The sequence below is a fragment of the Littorina saxatilis genome, linkage group LG1 (assembly GCF_037325665.1).
Source record: "Littorina saxatilis isolate snail1 linkage group LG1, US_GU_Lsax_2.0, whole genome shotgun sequence".
Lineage (NCBI taxonomy): Eukaryota > Metazoa > Mollusca > Gastropoda > Littorinimorpha > Littorinidae > Littorina > Littorina saxatilis.
Window position 1 is genome coordinate 71,723,002 of NC_090245.1, and position 18,007 is coordinate 71,741,008.

Below are 18,007 nucleotides of genomic sequence, written 5' to 3' on the forward strand. Positions count from 1 at the left end.
GAAAAGAATTTGTTTTAGAGTTTGCTGTCCAGAAACCTGTCAAAAAAGAAGGGAAAATGTGTGTGAAAGAAAACAAAACAGGAGCAGAGTGATACATAGGAATACAGAGACATATTTCATGGGACTTGACCCTTGCAGGTAGGTGGATTGAAAGTAGTGTGTGAACAGAACAGAACCAATTCTGTGTCTGTTTACAAGCGCATGAAAGCAGGAAAGAGATCGTCGTCAGATTGAATTACAATAACATTAACATGCTTCCATTTGAAACTTCTCGGTATTCATCGTGGATTGACGCCCTCCCAAAGTCTAATTGAAGCCCGACGGAGCGAGGCGTCAATCCCCGATGAAGACCTCGAAGTTTCAAATGGAAGCATGTTAATGTGTAATTGTACACATTTTCTTTAAAACTATTTGCAACTATTATTTTGCAGTTTGTAACACAGAGAAGAGTCCATGGATTTGTCTGCAATGTGGTGTCATCAACTGTGGAAGGTATACAGAGCAACCCGGAGGTTTCATCACAAACACTAACACTTACACTAGTAATTAACAGACCAGCTCAGGTTGTAGCATACTTTTTCAGCATTTGCATGGGTCAGCACATTATATGACTGAGCTGAAATGTTGATGTGTCGTGATGACAGTAAAGCATCATTTTAGGCCCCCCCAAAAAAATAGTCTGTTTACGGTATCCCGACCGACCCTATTTTTTTGCGCGACCCTAGACTTTTTTTGGGGCATTTGGGGAAAAAAAAGTCTGGTTTTTCGCAAAATAACTTAAAAATATGGTTTTTGGGGAAAGGAAAAAAAATCCCGACCTGCCGACCCTATTTTGTTTGCCTATGTTACCGTAAACAGACTTTTATTTTTTTGTGGCCTTAGCTTTGGTGGTAAAATGATGTGATACAGTTCTTCATGCTGTGCTTTACTTGGTAATCAGATCGTTATTATAGTATCAAATCGTAACCTTTATAAAGTGTATTAGGCTCAAAATAAAAAGCAATGATAGTTTGGTACCTCATGCAAAAAATATTTATAACTACAAGCAGCAAACATTTTTTTCTGTAGGAAGGTCTAGGTAATGCTGGAAAGGAATGATTCATAAATAGACTCATTCTTTCTTTCTTTTTTTTCTAATGAGGGGGGAACATTTTTGGTGGGAACATGAACTGTAGTGTAAATTAGGCAGCTGACTAATTTGGAATGACTTCCAGTCACACAGTTGTCTCCCTTTACTATGGAAGACTGTTTTTCAAGGGAGGAAACTTTTATGCATAGTGATACATATATATAATGAAGTGAAGTGAACTGACAACTCAAAGCCAGTGACTCAAGTGAGTTGTGTGCCTTTGTGTACAAACTTTGTTTTGTTTTATTTTCAGTACTTTCTATGTTCATGCATGTGTGTAATAATTTCTTTGTTTTTCATGAAGGTATGTGAATGCCCATGCCAAGAAACATTACGAGGAGGCAGAAAAGCATGATGTGTGTATGGATTGCCACAATTACATGGCCTACTGGTGAGACAAGTTTTGTTTGTTATTTATAAGTAAACAGATTTTTTTGTGTGATTATGTTTTGTTTTGTTTTGCTGAACACTGCAAATTGTGTAGAAACTTCTTCTTTTTTCTTCTTCTGCGTTCGTGGGCTGAAACTCCCACGTACACTCGTGTTTTTTGCACGAGTGGAATTTTACGTGTATGACCGTTTTTTACCCCGCCATTAAGGCAGCCATACGCCGTTTTCGGAGGAAGCATGCTGGGTATTTTCGTGTTTCTCTAACCCACCGAACTCTGACATGGATTACAGGTTTTTTTTTCGTGCTTTTGGTCTTGTGCTTGTGTGTACACACGGGGGTGTTCGGACACCGAGGAGAGTCTGCACACAAAGTTGACTCTGAGAAATAAATCTCTCGCCAAACGTGGGGACGAACTCACGCTGACAGCGGCCAACTGGATACAAATCCAACGCGCTACCGACTGAGCTACATGGCCCCGCCCAGTGTAGAAACAAATAATGAGAGTATCCTTTGTCTTTTTGTATATATATATATCAAGAGTTAACACGTGAAAATATGATTATTTTACAGTACTGAATAGGAATAGCAATAACACATGAAATTTTGAAATTAATGATTGAATGACAAGAAACACACCATTTTAAAGAGATCAACATTCTGAGCACATAGCAATTTGTTTTATTTAAATCGGTGCAGTAGTTCTCGAGATATGGTCATTTTAGTTCGAAATCACTTTGCTTTGAGCGAGCCGAGATCGCAACCTCTTCAGGCTTTTGATCGGCCGAGTTTCGCATTTTTCGGGTCCAGTTTTGCGCAGCATAATCGTTGGGAATAAGTCATTTCTCGCTCGATTCTTTTGATTTTTGGTTTAAATGAAACAGAAGTTAATGTTTTGTAAACTGCATTTTAACCGTGTATGCCGATGGAAGTTTTCAGACCAAATTTTAGTGAAACTCACACGAGTAATATTCACCGACATGCTGACGGAGATGTAGCTTCCGGTGGTTAGCGTTTTTTTGTATGGGAAAGATGTAAGGCTTTCTCTGATTGGTTGCAAAATATCACAGCCCTCCAAGGAAAATTACGATATTCCGAGCAGTTTGAAATTAACTGGTCGTCTGCAAAGAGTGACGCGAAAATGGCCGCGAGAGGCAGTGAAGACGAACACGCACTTTCACACTCAAAATATTCCAAAACACATCTTTTATTAATTTCATACAGTAAACTTTGTTTTTGAATCATTTCTTTATTTATTTCTTTTTTATTTGATACATAATATGTGACTCACAAACATCAATTATGTCAATTATTTTTCACTCAAAGTGAAAAAAAAGTGTCTTTTCACTGTGTCCTCAGTTGACGCTGGGCGATGTGGCAATGCTAATAGGAATGTTATCATTTATGATTTGTTTTACCCCCCGCGGGTTAGGGGGAAGAATTTACCCGATGCTCCCCAGCATGTCGTAAAAGGCGACTAACGGATTCTGTTTCTCCTTTTACCCTTGTTAAGTGTTCCTTGTATAGAATATAGTACATTTTTGTAAAGATTTTAGTCAAGCAGTTTGTAAGAAATGTTAAGTCCTTTGTACTGGAAACTTGCATTCTCCCAGTAAGGTAATATATTGTACTACGTTGCAAGCCCCTGGAGCAAATTTTTGATTAGTGCTTTTGTGAACAAGAAACAATTGACAAGTGGCTCTATCCCCTCTCCCCCCTTTCCCCGTCGCGATATAACCTTCGTGGTTGAAAACGACGTTAAACACCAAATAAAGAAAGAAAGAAAGATGATTTGTTTTTCATTTATTTGTTTTCAGTTACACATGTGATGAGTTTGTGATCAACGACACCGCATCGGGCCACTTGGAAAAACTTCGAAAATCTCTAGAGTCTTACTCACGGCTAGCAAGCAAATCACAGAGGTTAGTGTACTGTCATAACTGATTTTATAACATTTGTTTCATCCACTCACCATTTCTCAGAACAGAGAGAGATCTGCTTGAGCGTGAACTGCTGTTTTATCACTATATCAGACTTTTTGTTCTCTGGTTTGACAAATGTCTACTTTTGCTTTTTAGAAATAAACTGACAACATGTTGTAATTAATTTGGCTAGGAAACAGTTCCTGGGACTTTAGATAAAATGCACTTGTTGACTGGTAATAGTTTAGGTGGGTTTTTTTTTTAACATCAAAACTCATGGAGTTGTAAACTGCATGTAATCAAATGATCTACCCTTACAAGAACAGAAAAGTTAAATGATTTCACTGATGTACACAAGGCCCCCCCCCCCTTTCAATGTCAACTATGTGGGTGTGTACGTGCGTGCGTGTGTTTTACCATTTAAAAAAAAAAATCCTTCCCCTTAATGAATGTGTATTCCTGTTAGTGTGTGGGCTTGTGCCCCTGACATCATCCAACCACTTCTCTCCCCTATCATTTATTTCTGTTCCTAGAGTTCCTTCCCTTTTTACATTTAGTCAAGTTTTGACTAAATGTTTTAACATAGAGGGGGAATCGAGACGAGGGTCGTGGTGTATGTGTGTGTGTGTGTGTGTGTCTGTCTGTCTGTCTGTGCGTGTGTGTGTGTAGAGCGATTCAGACTAAACTACTGGACCGATCTTTATGAAATTTAACATGAGAGTTCCTGGGTATCCCCAGACGTTTTTTTCATTTTTTCGATAAATGTCTTTGATGACGTCATATCCGGCTTTTTGTAAAAGTTGAGGCGGCACTGTCACACCCTCATTTTTCAATCATATTGATTGAAATTTTGGCAAAGCAATCTTCGATGAAGGCCGGACTTTGGTATTGCATTTCAGCTTGGAGGCTTAAAGGGCAGCTGTTGGGTTGTGGCTCTCAAAATCTGTTCATCAGAATGAGTTCTCATGTAACTGAAACTATACTTAAAAGTTACTTGGTGATTTTAACAGCTTAATAACACAAGTCCGAAGATTTTAGACATGCTACAATGTCTTTAATCGAAGAAAGTTTGCATTCTTGGCTGAGTCAATGCAGCCCGCTCGAAAATTACTTCCCTTGGACTCGTGACGTCAGCCGAGGAATCGGCCGGATTGAACGGCGCTCTCTTTATGCCGTGTAGTGAGCGCAATCGGGTTGTCTAGTCAAGCCCTCAAGCATACTTCACGGGTAGGTGAAGAGAAACTTAGGATGGGGTGTCTTCTCCCAGGCCAAAATTTCGCAGTAAAAAAACGGAGTTTATAAAGTGTCTTCCATCCCCCTCCTGCTTTTGTTCAGGTGTTCCCACTTGAACCCTGTTTTTGTTCAACTTATTGGCATATAATGTCATGCGTCGAGGGACACAAACACACTCACACACAGACACACACATGCACCCACAAACACACACCCACACCCACACACACACACACCCACACACACCCACACACACATGTGTAATCACACACATACACAAACACACACACACACATGCGTGTTATCACACACACACACACACACACACACACACGATAACCATCACAATCACAGTTTGACAAATTCATCTTTGATTTTTTTGCGGCCGAACCCCCCTCCCCCATTTTCCACACTAGATCCACTGTTTCATCTTTGTCTTCGTCTCTCTTCCCTTTTTATATTTAGTCAAGTTTTGACTAAATATTTTAACGTAGAGGGGGGAATCGAGACGAGGGTCGTGGTGTATGTGTGTGTGTGTGTGTGTGTGTGTGTCTGTCTGTCTGTGTGTGTGTGTAGAGCGATTCAGACTAAACTACTGGACCGATCTTTATGAAATTTGACATGAGAGTTCCTGGGTATGAAATCCCCGAACGTTTTTTTCATTTTTTTGATAAATGTCTTTGATGACGTCATATCCGGCTTTTCGTGAAAGTTGAGGCGGCACTGTCACGCCCTCATTTTTCAACCAAATTGGTTCAAATTTTGGTCAAGTAATCTTCGACGAAGCTCGGGGTTCGGTATTGCATTTCAGCTTGGTGGCTTAAAAATTAATTAATGACTTTGGTCATTAAAAATCGGAAAATTGTAAAAAAAAAATAAAAATTTATAAAACGCTCCAAATTTACGTTTATCTTATTCTCCATCATTTGCTGATTCCAAAAACATATAAATATGTTATATTCGGATTAAAAACAAGCTCTGAAAATTAAATATATAAAAATTATTATCAAAATTAAATTGTCCAAATCAATTTAAAAACACTTTCATCTTATTCCTTGTCGGTTCCTGATTCCAGAAACATATAGATATGATATGTTTGGATTAAAAACACGCTCAGAAAGTTAAAACAAAGAGAGGTACAGAAAAGCGTGCTATCCTTCTTAGCGCAACTACTACCCCGCTCTTCTTGTCAATTTCACTGCCTTTGCCATGAGCGGTGGCCTGACGATGCTACGAGTAAAATGGCATTGCGTTCAGTTTCATTCTGTGAGTTCGACAGCTACTTGACTAAATATTGTATTTTCGCCTTACGCGACTTGTTCTTATCTCGTCTACCTACTTGAGTGAGTCACTGAAGAGGTATTGTCATTATCTCTTTCCTAGATTTTCCCACTGACAGAGTTGGTTTTTGTCTTGAATTCAGTACCTCACACGTACACGGTAATTGGCGTGACACCTCAAGCGGACCTTCTTCAGTGTAAAGTGTCTGCTGACCAGGGACACGAGGGTCTGTGGTTGAGCAACTTTATGGTTTAACCGGGTGGACTGGGGGAGTAGCAACAGCATGTGAACCACTTTAGAAATAACTTGGGAAGGTTGCAGTTGGTCAGATCAAAGAAGAGAAGATGGGAACATGGGTCTTGAGAAGATACCACCACCCTAATACTTTACTTTGTGCAAGAATCAATCACGTGTACAGCATTACAGATGCCCAGCTGTACTCTGCATTGTACTGTAAACTTCGCAGCGGCCTTATCGGGTTCCTCGGATGACGTCACTGCCAGGCTAACACTGCGGCGTCTCTTCTTGTGCTGACAGAGTTGTCGGTCGCGGATTTTGAGTCGTTTCGGCCTGCCAACTGCTTCGTTTTCTTGCGGATTGTGAGAACTAGCAGAAAGTTTCACTCATTTTCATGGTTTCAAACTAATGATAAAAGTATCTTCTTCTGGACCAAATCAACAGTCTTTGAATCAACTCGGAAAACTCGCGCATTTTTGAGGCCAGGCAACCCGACAGCTGCCCTTTAAAAGTTAATTAATGACTTTGGTCATTAAAAATCTGAAAATTGTAATTAAAATTATGTTTTTATAAAATGATCCAAAATTACGTTCATCTTATTCTTCATCATTTTCTGATTCCAAAAACATAAAATATGTTATATTCGGATTAAAAACAAGCTCTGAAAATTAAAATATAAAAATTATGATTAAAATAAAATTTCCGAAATCGATTTATAAACAATTTCAGCTTATTCCTTGTCGGTTCCTGATTCCAAAAACATATAGATATGATATGTTTGGATTAAAAACACAGAAAGTTAAAACGAAGAGAGGTACAGAAAAGCGTGCTATGCAGCACAGCGCAACCACTACCGCGCTAAACAGGCTCGTTAATTTCACTCCGTTGTGCACAAGCGGCGGACTATGGTCATTGTAAAAAAATGCAGTGCGTTCAGTTTCATTCTGTGAGTTCCACAGCTTGACTAAATGTAGTAATTTTGCCTTACGCGACTTGTTTGTGTTTCACCTCCATATTCTTTTCAAACCTTGTTCATTCCATGTTGCGTCTGCTTTTTGTTGTCTTTTGTGTTTATTTGTTCCTGATGAAGCTTACATAAGCGAACATCTGTACTGTCTTGTGCTGTTCTTGTATCGGTGAGTACAGATATCGGTTGTGTTTTTTTTAACTTTCATTCATTTTTTTTTTCTTTCTTTTTCTCTTTAACTTGTGGAGGCATGTGTCTCTTTTATCTGAACATGCAGGGATTCTGTTGATGTTTCAGTCCACAAAAAAGGAGAGGCAAGAGACGGAGGAGGGACCCAAGTGAGTCTTCAGAAAATGACCAGAAGAGAAGGAAAAAGGTAAGTTGAAGTAACAGATCTCTTTCAGTAGGCACCGAGATTCTGTGATTTTCATTGTAAAACTAAAAGGAGCAAATGTCAAAAGTTAGCATGAAACATGTGAGAAAAATCAAAGCAAGAAGAAATTAAAACAGGTCAGTGGAGTGTGACAGTGAATTGTAAGACTTCAGATTGTGACAGGATGACCAAGTGACAAAGAAGGGGGGGGGGGGGGGGCATGGGATTTAATGATTAATCAGGGGCCTGGTTAGCTCAGAGTTAATCTTGCCTACGGCTTTCAATTTTAGACTGGAGCAGACAGTTCATTACAGTGGTCGCCGCTTAATAAAGCCACTTCTGGACCGACGAAAAATGGCTTTAATAAGCGGCGGATTTATTAACCGGCAGTCCAGGAATACGTCATTTTCGAAAGAAAAAAAAACTTCTTTTGTTTACGTCACTCAGTCACTTTCTTTCGTCATTTACACTTGTTTGAATCTAAACAAAACTTCACGAAGGATGTTTAACTTTTGTTTTAATTATGTACATGTACGTGTACTTTGATCATTTGCTGAAACCATCTGAGAAGACCCTCCTCAACTTCTTTTTCTTTACCAAACCGCTGTCGTTTTCTTATTGGAGAATCTTTTTCGGCGCTTTCGTGATTTTTCTGAGAAAACTGGCTTTAATAAGCGGCGGGTTGGGTTTATTAACCGGCTTTTTCTAATACATAAGATATAGTGATAAATCCGGACCGTCTGAAATCGGCTTTTATAAGCGGCTGGCTCAATTAACCGCGGTTTTATTAAGCGGCGTCCACTGTATTACCAAAGCCTGCTGTTTGTTTGAAATAGCGTTGCAAGCAGTGTTGAAGTTTATTGCAAGAGAGCCTGTGTTTGTGCGTGTCTTTCAGGAAGACAAAAAGCTGTACCGCCCCCCGCGAACACCAGGCTTACGCAATCTAGGAAACACTTGCTTCATGAACGCTGTTCTTCAGTCACTAAGGTAACTTGTCCTTGAGAAAAGAACAGAAAACTCATTGGAACACAGGTTTGCATATGGAAAAGCTGATACAGTGATGTGTGTAAGATTGTATTTCTGACAATGATTATGTTTTTGACATGAGTATAGTGACAGTGTTGTTGACTTATTTACTTGCTATTAAATTACATATTCTTACCCGAATCACATATAGCATTGACGCAGTCTGAGATGCTAAGGTCTGAAAAAAGGCTACCCGTCTGACATTTTTAAAGGGAAGCAACCCCATCACCAAAAAAGGCTAAAAATAGCCATGGTAATTGTCAAACTCCCTTGGCTTGAATGGCCTTCGATCAGTAATTAAAAAAGTGTACTGACAAAGAAGCTCATTCAAGTCATGGTAGGTCGAAACGCCCATTTGGCATCGACGTGAAACAAAAATGTAAGGAGAAAGATACACGCATTTACTCTTCATTTATAAACATTTAATGAATGGGAAAAAGGTAATGCAATGGATGACTGTCTTATCTTCTATGAAGCGCCACCTCCAGCCATAAGGAGTTTAAGAATTCATGATGTTGATTCGAGTCGTCTTGAGTAGATTAGTGGACTCGGTTGAAGAACATCTTTTCCTCTTCCTGGGATGATTGGTGATGGACAGCAAACACTTTTGACGATCAATAAATGATGGTGATGGGATCCACAGAGAAGTGGTATGATAGGACATCAACGATGAAGCCTCTTGGGAAAGACGTGCCCATGAGGTGTAGAAGCAAAGTGAACTGCAACCATAGCAATTTACGTCCACGATAACAAACTTTGTCAGGACAGGAAACAACCCGCTTGCTAAAGGACAGCCCAATTGCAACCTCAATCCGTTCATGTAAGTTTGTGGACAACTCAACCTTGACCCCTTGGAACCCTACAACACCACCCGCCAATCATCAATAATGGCAATCACAGACAGCTAATCTGTCTGAAAAACATTGAACCAGTTAAGGGAATAAATCAGCGCCTCTGCCGACGCTAACTAATGATACTCAATTCAACAATTATAATAATTTGCCCAGACGGGCGCTGTGGCGGGGTGGTAAGACGTCGGCCTCTTAATCGGAAGGTCGAAGGTTCGAATCCCGGTCGCGGCCGCCTGGTGGGTTAAGTGTGGAGATTTTTCCGATCTCCCAGGTCAACTTATGTGCAGACCTGCTAGTGGCTTATCCCCCTTCGTGTGTACACGCAAGCACAAGATCAAGTGCGCACGGAAAAGATCCTGTAATCCATGTCAGAGTTCGGTGGGTTATAGAAACACGAAAATATCCAGCATGCTTCCTCCGAAAGCGGCGTATGGCTGCCTTAATGGCGGGGTAAAAACGGTCATACACGTAAAATTCCACTCGTGCAAAAAACACGAGTGTACATGGGAGTTTCAGCCCACGAACGCAGAAGAAGAAGAAGAAGAATAATTTGCCCCGTGGCTTGTCCTTTATAAGCCTACTGTTCAAAACCCCACTGCAACTTAAATCTTACGTCAAAATTATGAAACATCTTCATAAATATGAATAAAACGCTATTCTAGTAATGTGACAACCATATTGAACAACCGATTCCGCAACGGCTTTCACTACCATGGCAACTACGCTCGCGATGACAACTGCGTAATGGCAACGCATGCAACTGCTTACCTTAATCGCGAACAGACCGAAATAACAATACACCGTGACATAAAGAAAGAGATGATCGATGTGACCAATGTGTGAGAAAGAAGACGAACACCCAACAGCGCACGACTTTGTTGCTCTCTTCCAATCTTACCCCATCGGTCCATGAATTGGTTCGGATTCATCATTGACTATTGCTCAAGGATTGCGTCTGAATGACCCATGTCTGCCCAACCCCTCATCCTTCAGCCGCACTGGTTTATCTTGGAGATCCTATGAGAGGCGACAAACATGTCATCTTGAGCAACAGCCTAGAACCGAATAACCACTGTCCAAGCCTTGACGTAAACATCAATTATTGACGTCAAACCGTGACGCAAGTACCACAACTTGACGTCATACATTTTACATGAGAAAAGTCTTAAAACACAATTTGGCACAAGCACTTGCTTGTGACAGTAATGAGCACATACACTGGGAGTTACCTCCCATTGGTCTGTACTATGTCACTTCCTCTAACAACACGTGGCTACAATCATACGACTTTTCAGTCCCTGAGAGAAGGTTATGGAAATTTTTGGCTCTCTTGTGGCTGTGCTGTTTGGTGTTTGTTTGACACCCACCGGCCACTCTCCCGTCTTTCTTGCCTCCTGCTTCGTAGTTGGTGAGCTCTTTCCTTTTTGGGTCACCGGTCACACCAGGTTTCGACCGCTGTGACTTCCGCACTTTCGGTTGCTTACGCACAATTGTAAGTAGCTGCTTCCTCGTACTATCTCTTTCTGCTTTCGCATGAATTGGTAGAGGATAACTGGTTACCATCTCTTTTGAGAGCAGCAAGACTGCTGGTTACGGCACCCTTCTCTAGCATGCTTTATTGGTGACGATGTCAAAGATCGCAGTCAGGTTTTTTCTTTGACGTTTTTCTTCTGTCACTACCCAGGGGTACTATGATTCTTTCCTTGGTTAGATTGGACTCTAACGCAGAGAAGCAGTACAGCGTGCCTTGGGTGGTGAGCGTTTCTTCACGTTCTTGGAACTTTAGGAACGCTTATGCTCTTTTTGAGTTTTTCATCGTTTCGGACTCTGGTATCTTGTACTCAGGTGTCTCTCTCTTTCTTTTTGTGTGGAGATCGGTCACTCTTCTCTTGAGCTGGCCTCTGTCTCACAGGTCTTGTCGGGCTTTGGCATTTCCTTATAATAGAAAAAGGGGGGGGGGGTGGGGCAGATTGTCTTTCCCCTCTACTCGGCTCGGGTTCATTTAATCCAGGGCTTGGGGTCTCTTCCTGTGCCGTTTTTCTTTACGGTCCGGGGGACTGGACGAAGTACTGGGCACAGCTTACTGGCTCTCTGAAGTTGTCTTTAGCAAAGGTTGGCCTAAGAGACATCCCGGCTGTCAATCAGGACGTTTTTCTGGTCCCTTCCTGACAGCGGGCCAGTTCCTGGCTAGGGTTTTAGAGAGTTAGATTTTTCTTTCCCACCGGGCCCTTCCTGTCTTGTTGGCAGCGGGCCAGTTGTTGGCAAGTTTTTTTTAGAGTGAGTTAGATTTTTCTTTCCCACCGCCTTGTTGATGCTATCTGCTATATGTGATTCGGAGAAAGAATATGTAATTTAATCGAAAATTTTAAGAGTAAATTTTTATTTGATTAATATGCTTACCCGAATCACATAGTTTATGCCCTCCCACCTACCCCGCTTATGGTTTTTTAGTTTCTTTAAAGCCGTATGATTGTAGCCACGTGTTGTTAGATGAAGTGACGTAGCCTTTTTTGGTGATGGGGTTGCTTCCCTTTAAAAATGTTAGACGGGTAGCCTTTTTTCAGACCTTAGCATCTCAGACTGCGTCAATGCTATATGTAATTCGGGTAAGTATATTAATCAAATGAAAATTTACTCTTAAAATTTTCGATTTACATTCAAAGTAACAAGTTCAGTACTGAAGAATAATTGACAAAGAAGGTGGCTATTCAAACATTTTTGTACAGACAGGCTGAATGGTGAATCGTACAAAAAAATTTAGTTTAGTTTGGAGACATAGCTTGTAGACATTATACATTGAGACAGAATTTTAACTTGTGCATGGCTAACAAAAAAACAAGCCTGAAAGTTCTGTAGGGATTTTGTATAGACTGGTTTATAACTGGAGTTTGTGTGTTTGCAGCAACATTCAGCACTTCTGTGGCTACATCAAACAACTTCCATCGCTTGAAGACAAATCTGTGAAGGTCAAACGATACAACCACGCCAAGAAAGCGCGTGATCTAGGAGAAGACTCGTAAGGATTTTTTTTGTGGTTTGTGTGTGTCTCTCTGTGTGCGTGCATTTACAAGGGTATTTGTCTGTCGTGCCGGTTTTGTTTCAGATTTTCAGGAATAAAATAATATAGGCTTAAAAATTATTTCAGTAGATTTCTTTCACATGTGTATGTGGTATGTTCTGAGATCATTTGCCTTTTAAAAGAATGTTATTGGTTTCCGAAAGATTGCTTTATTTCTTAAAGCTTTGCCAGAACATGATTTTAGAGTACTATTGAAAATATGTACTTTACAAACACTATTGATAGTTTGATTTTAGCTTTCTACTGAACGTTTATACTTTACAAATACTATTGATATCTTGAGATCAAATATACTTTACAAACACAAGTGATAGTTTGATTTTAGCTTACTAGTGAACGTTTATACTTTATCATTATGAATACTATTGATAGCTTGACTTTAGCTTACTACTGAACGTTTATACTTGCATACCTGTCAAGCTCTTGTGGACTCTCACCATAAGATTTTGCTAACAAAACCATAAATTTGCACCAAAAAGCATAAGACAATGTGCAAAATTGCAGAAGTCGTTAGATTAATCACCACAAGAACTAAATACATGCTCACATACACACACAAAAACAAGAAATCAGCCTTACTTCACACAAAAGAAAAACACACTTTTCTCAACACTGAACTGCACTGTTTTATGTAATTTTGAAATGCAAAGCATGTTTAAATGTAAATTTATTGTACCGAGAATCACCTAAAGACAGTACACTTCCAACCAGACACACATTTAGTGATTTACACCCCTCACAATTTTTTTACCAGAATGCACAAAAACACCACTTGATAGTAAAGGCACAAGACAAGTGTGTTTTAACAACATTCATTCATTGAGCACAGTGATTCAATCATGAATGGAAACCCCCACCACAAAAGAGAACATTTGATCCAAACAGAACATGTAAAACACACAAGTTACAAGCCACAAACTCGTGTGTGTCTCAACAATCAAGGACAAATACCAGATCAACAAAAATATGACATGCAAATGCTTTAGTTTGAGGTCGCGCATGTTTTAAAAACAAGTCGTATATGATAGGTTGTGACAGACATGCGGTGCCAGGAATCCGGCTACTTTCACTTTCGATCGATAGCTCTTCGAAAATGCATCACAACTCCCTTAGTTTCATTTCTATGGCTTAAAACTTCGTACAACGTGAGAAAATACCTTGAAGATACCGAGAACAACAACAATAGTACATGTAACATTTGAGGTCGTGTGTGGTCAAGCGTTGTCGCACAGTACTCAGTCAGATCGCGCTGACGGTGTGAACATGCGCGTTGCCTTGTAATAATAATAATAATAATAATAAATAACTTTTCTATAGCGCGAGTCCCATCAATTGGCTCCAGGCGCTTTACAAATTCATTATAGAATAAACTAGCACAAATCAACAAGCATACAAAGCATACATTTAACTGAGACATAACACCAAGAACCCAAGCACTAAGCAAAACTTAGCGTACAATGTTAAAAGTACACACACACACACACACACACACACACACACACACACACACACACACACACACACACACACACACACACACACACACACACACACACACACACACACACACACACACACACACACACACACACACACACACACACACACACACACACACACACACACGCACGCACGCACGCACGCACGCGCACACACAAAGATACCATTGACAAAGAGACCATAAAGCACATACAGGGTAGAGAGTTCCAAAACAGAATAGAGTTGTGGAGAGTCTACTCAGGCTAAGCAAAGGCTTTACGAAACAGGTATGTTTTGAGTTGGGTTTTGAAGGAGGAAAGGCTGCTGGAATCACGGATAGAACTTGGAAGCGAGTTCCAGACGGTCGGAATCTGGTACCTAAAGGTTCTTTCACCAAAGGTCTTGGTCCTGGTTTTGGGGATGCGAAGGAGTTTTTCAGAGGAGGATCTGAGAGAACGGGATGGCTCGTAGATACTGAGGGAATGGGACAAATAGGGGGGAAGTGATTTCTCAAAACAGCGGTACCCTAACAGAGCGAGCTTGTACTCGATTCTATACTTCATAGGAAGCCAGTGAAGGGTGGTAAGTAGGGGAGTGACATGGTCTTTCTTAGACTTCTGCAGAATGAGCCTTGCAGCACTGTTCTGGACTCTCTGTAAGCGATCAAGTTCTTCAGTGGATCAGTTACCGCGAGATTTTTTACCTGTTACTTTGTTCTCGGACGAACCTTTGCGATCTTTTTTTTATTTGACCAAATTGTTTTGTAAAAACCGTAAGATCTTTGGCATACGCCGTAAGACTTGAAAAACATCAAAATTCCGTAAGAATTACGCGAAAAACGTAAGACTTGACAGGTATGTACTTTATTAATACTGTTGATAGCTTGAGATCAAATAGTGTGTACAAATAAACAGTGGAAATATATGACTAATGTCACTGCTATGTACCATTGCAGTCTTGTGGTGGAGGAGCTGCGAAAGATCCTGGTGGCCTTATGGCAAGGCAACAAGTCGGCCATATCTCCAGAATCTCTCTTCAGTGTCATCTGGAAAGTCGTACCTCGCTTCAGGTAAACACTGACAGATTTAGGATTAAGATTTTGTTCCCCCCGAAAGCAGCGTATGGTAGCCTAAATGGCGTGGTAAAAATGGTCATACATAGAAAAACAGGGGAGTACTTGGGAGTTTCAGCCAATGAACGCTGAAGAAGAAGGATTTAGTTAAGACCGGCAGTCAGAAAAAGTTTGCTTACCTACTTTTCTTCATAAATGCACCCTGAAGCTGATCCAATATTTTGATGTACCTGTTTTTCAACTCTCATGCCAAGTCATGTGAACATGTTGGTAGCCATTTGAATCTTGTAAGAAGCGACAAGACGATAGGGGTGTCTTAAAATGGGGGTTCCACTGTATCTGTATTTAAGCGCCTGGGGCCGTTTAAAGGACTCGTGCTGTAGAACAGCTATTTAATATTATTACTATTATTTATCCATGACTTGGTGGTGTGTTGCAGGGGCTACCAGCAGCAGGATGCCCACGAGTTCATGCGCTACTTGCTGGACCGCATGCACTCTGAGCTGCTGCAGCTGCTGCCTTACCCCACGTCCAACTCCCAGTTCATCACGCAGAAGAGCACCTCCACCATTGTCACCGCCATCTTTGGCGGCCTTCTGCAGAACGAGGTCAACTGTCTCATCTGTGGCATGGAGTCCAAAAAACACGACCCCTTCCTGGGTGGGTACTGGTTGATTTTTAATGTCCAGTTTGAGACGCTTTTTTTTTCATGTCCTTTTATCTGCAGCATTGTTTTTTATTTCATATATCCATGTGTCTTCTGCAAATATATGTTTGATTAATGAGTTTGTGGCATGGTTTTTTCTTTCTTCAACTTAGTTTTTAAGAGTCAGATTGGTTTGATACACACTTAATTTGCACACAGATAACCAATTTGCTGTGTGCTTTTAAATTTACCTACCTGAAAATATGTGCCAAGCTACCATTACCTTTACCAGTATTTCTAAACTGTTTTCAGATTTTGAAGCTGAATTCATCCAGTTTGCATGACGTGTTGATGATGATTTATATCTCAGTGAGCCTTGCTGTGCACTGTGTCCATTGCAGGCAGATCAGTAGTGACTGTGATGTACAATGTAGGAAAAGGCAATGAGTAACACATGTTTGGTTGTGTTACAGACCTGTCGTTAGATATACCAAACCAGTTTGCGGTTCGTCAGAAACCTAAGGAAGGGGAACCTGTGTGCAAGCTTTCAGGTGAGTTTCACTCCTGTGTGTGTGTGTGTGTGTGTGTGTGTGTGTGTGTGTGTGTGTGTGTGTGTGTGTGTGTGTGTGTGTGTGTGTGTGTGTGTGTGTGTGTGTGTGTGTGTGTGTGTGTGTGTGTGTGTGTGTGTGTGTGTGCGTGCGTGCGTGCGTGCGTGCGTGCGTGCGTGCGTGCGTGCGTGCGTGCGTGCGTGCGTGCGTGCGTGCGTGCGTGCGTGCGTGCGTGCGTGCGTGCGTGCGTGCGTGCGTGCGTGCGTGCGTGCGTGCGTGCGTGCGTGCGTGCGTGCGTGCGTGCGTGCGTGCGTGCGTGCGTGCGTGCGTGCGAGCGAGCGAGCGAGCGAGAGAGAGAGAGAGAGAGAGAGAGAGAGAGAGAGAGAGAGAGAGAGAGAGAGAGAGAGAGAGAGAGAGAGAGAGAGAGAGAGAGAGAGAGAGAGAGAGAGAGAGAGAGAGAGAGAGAGAGAGAGAGAGAGAGAGAGAGAGAGAGAGAGAGAAAAAGTACTCAATTCGAAGTTTGCTTTCTTAACTCTTTTCAGGACACACTTTGTTTTTCGTGAAATTCAGCTTTTGCAGGGTTGCCTTTCTAAAAAATTTCTTTTGATAGAACTTTTAAAAAGTTTGTGACAATAGGATGCTGTATGTCATTACTTTGTAGTTGTTGTTTGCTTAATAATTAACCAGTAACACTTGCAAACTATTTTCTAATCTGAAATTGTAACTTTACCTATACCTCATGGTAGTGACATGAAAGTATACACTATTTCCCTTGACAGGGATATGTTTGGCATCAGCAGTCAGCTTTTAGTTCTTTCAAACCAGCGAAAACTTTACCCCCATTTTGGCAGAGCTGCTGACATTGGGGGAAAGGTGCCACCAAGGACTGCTTTAAACTTGTGGAAATTGCTGAAACTTTCATGGCCATTTTGATAAATTTTCTGTAGAAAATTAAGCCTTGGAACATTCATGGATAGATCTAACAATAACAGAAATATGTGAATGTGTGCAGACTGCCTGCAGAGTTTCACAGACATAGAGGAGCTGGAGGATTCAGAACTGTACATGTGTAGCAGCTGCAAACAGCGCCAGCGCTCCACCAAGAAATTCTGGATCCGCCGACTACCCAATGTGAGTCAAGGGTTAGCTGAGATCAAGGCAGTCATCAAACAAGTTAGGATTTATCTTGTCAGTGTGTCTTTGTTTGATACTTATGTCGTTAGCTTGTTGGTTACTTAATTATTCGTAGTGGATTTGCTTGCAACTTTTGTTGCGACATCTTGTTACCAAAGAATATGTCCAAATAAGTTTTATTTCTGACAATGAATTTTAGTTGAAATTGCAAAACCAGTTGCTAGTGGCTTGGGTAATGCAAATAATGACGTGGTAAAATGGGAAGCGCAACATTATTTTGAATGCAATCCCCATGGAAAAAAAAGATTCTGGGTGCAATAGTTCTAGGCTGGAAAATGTACAGTTTTCTTTGAAGCTGTTGTGTCGATACTTTAAGAAAACTTGCTTTGCTGCAGTGAACATCCTAACATAGGCTGATGCTTTATTGCATTGTTTTGACATTTCAGGTTCTGTGTTTGCATGTGAAACGCTTTCGTTGGAGCACCTACTGCCGTGTGAAGCTGGAGACCTTTGTGGAGTTCCCTCTGCAGGATCTGGACATGAACCGCTACGTCCTCAACAACCTGCACGAGACACGGGGCAGTGGGGGAGGTAGCAACCTCTATGATCTAGCTGCTGTTGTCGTCCACCATGGCTCGGGGTG

At 41.1% G+C, this 18,007-nt stretch overlaps 1 protein-coding gene across 1 annotated transcript in view; it reads left to right on the plus strand.

Annotated features, from left to right (window-relative positions):
• The window catches only part of LOC138977738 (ubiquitin carboxyl-terminal hydrolase 3-like), a 28,169-nt gene that overhangs the window by 1,815 nt on the left and 8,347 nt on the right, over positions 1 to 18,007 (plus strand). Inside the window, exons 2-12 of the mRNA XM_070350379.1 lie at positions 432 to 492; positions 1,434 to 1,520; positions 3,334 to 3,438; positions 7,454 to 7,532; positions 8,425 to 8,516; positions 12,309 to 12,422; positions 14,920 to 15,033; positions 15,476 to 15,696; positions 16,156 to 16,233; positions 17,243 to 17,361; positions 17,811 to 18,004. Coding sequence (XP_070206480.1) covers positions 432 to 492; positions 1,434 to 1,520; positions 3,334 to 3,438; positions 7,454 to 7,532; positions 8,425 to 8,516; positions 12,309 to 12,422; positions 14,920 to 15,033; positions 15,476 to 15,696; positions 16,156 to 16,233; positions 17,243 to 17,361; positions 17,811 to 18,004 — 1,264 coding nt within the window. The remainder of the gene's footprint in view (positions 1 to 431; positions 493 to 1,433; positions 1,521 to 3,333; positions 3,439 to 7,453; positions 7,533 to 8,424; positions 8,517 to 12,308; positions 12,423 to 14,919; positions 15,034 to 15,475; positions 15,697 to 16,155; positions 16,234 to 17,242; positions 17,362 to 17,810; positions 18,005 to 18,007) is intronic.